Below are 1274 nucleotides of genomic sequence, written 5' to 3' on the forward strand. Positions count from 1 at the left end.
CGTTTCTCGTCATTGGGCCTTTAAGAAAAACTATAAATCAAAAATCTTGGGGCATACCAACCAAAAGGTGTTCGTATAACTCAAGTTGATGGTAAAAAAAACACGAACATTTTGTCTAACATGGTTTGAAAAAAAATCATGGTTAAGTGTAACCGATGAAAAAAATTCGTTGTTTTGTTTTTATTGTGTTTTGTTTGGTGGCGAGAGCTTGTGGGCAGAAAATGGCTGTAAAGATATGAAACATCTTTCTGAGCGAATACAAAAACACAAATCCAGTAAAACACATAATTAATTCGTTGCAATTTCAAATGCTCGGAAAGACAAACATTTTATCGACAATTGATGCTGGATACAGTCTTAGCATAAAAAAATATAATGAATTAGTTGACAAAAACAGACATACATTATCGAGGGTTATAGATTGTATAAAATGTTGTGGTGTACACGAATTGCCCTTAAGAGGACATAACGAAACTATTGACTCAAATAATCGAGGGGTATTTTTAGATATGGTTTCATACACAGCTACATTGGATAGTGTGTTTAGCGATCATCTTAAAGATTCAAAAATAACAAAAAATCTTCGAAAACAAACCAAAATGACATTCTAGAATGTATGTATTAAGTATACATAGAAGAAATTAAACGTGAGATTGATAAAGCAAAATTTGTTTCCTTGCAAGCAGATGAAACAACTGATGTATCTTGTCGTTCTCAGTTCGTCATTATTTTGCGTTATTTAAAAGGTCATAAACCAGTTGAAAGATTTATAGCATTTATTGATGTTCAGGATAGAACTGCTATGGGTCTTACAAATGTATTAAAAGAAGAATTAAATTGTTTTTGTCAGAAAGAAAAATTAATTGCACAGGCTTATGATGGTGCAGCAGTTATGAGAGGATGAAGGAATGGAGTATAAAGTCTAATGAAAGAAGTTTACCCAAATGCCCATTATGTTCACTGCTATGCACACCAATTGAATTTAGTTTTGAAAAAAGTTTGTTTGTCGAATAAGCGAGTAAGAACATTTTTTTTCTACTTTAAGTGGATTTGGCGTGTTCTTTACATCCTCGCGAAAACGAAATGATTTACTTCGCGAAATTACTTTTAAACAGATACCAAGAGTTTGCGAAACACGATGGAATTTTCGTTCAAAAATAGTTACTTGCATAAAAGAAAACAAAACAAAGATTGGGGAATGTTTTAATAAAATTATAAACGATGAAGGATGGGATGATACAAGCATGTGGCAATCTGTGGGGTTCAAAAAATGT

General features: G+C 32.2%; 1 protein-coding gene across 1 annotated transcript; it reads left to right on the forward strand.

Annotated features, from left to right (window-relative positions):
* The first annotated feature begins 308 nt into the window (after window positions 1-308).
* Window positions 309-904, forward strand: LOC136088154 (zinc finger MYM-type protein 1-like). Its single transcript, XM_065811815.1, has 2 exons — window positions 309-537; window positions 627-904. The coding sequence occupies exons 1-2, from the start codon at window positions 309-311 to the stop codon at window positions 902-904; spliced, it is 507 nt and encodes a 168-aa protein (XP_065667887.1).
* Window positions 905-1274: the final 370 nt, after the last annotated feature.

This window comes from Hydra vulgaris, chromosome 12 (genome assembly GCF_038396675.1).
Source record: "Hydra vulgaris chromosome 12, alternate assembly HydraT2T_AEP".
In the NCBI taxonomy this organism is placed as follows: domain Eukaryota; kingdom Metazoa; phylum Cnidaria; class Hydrozoa; order Anthoathecata; family Hydridae; genus Hydra; species Hydra vulgaris.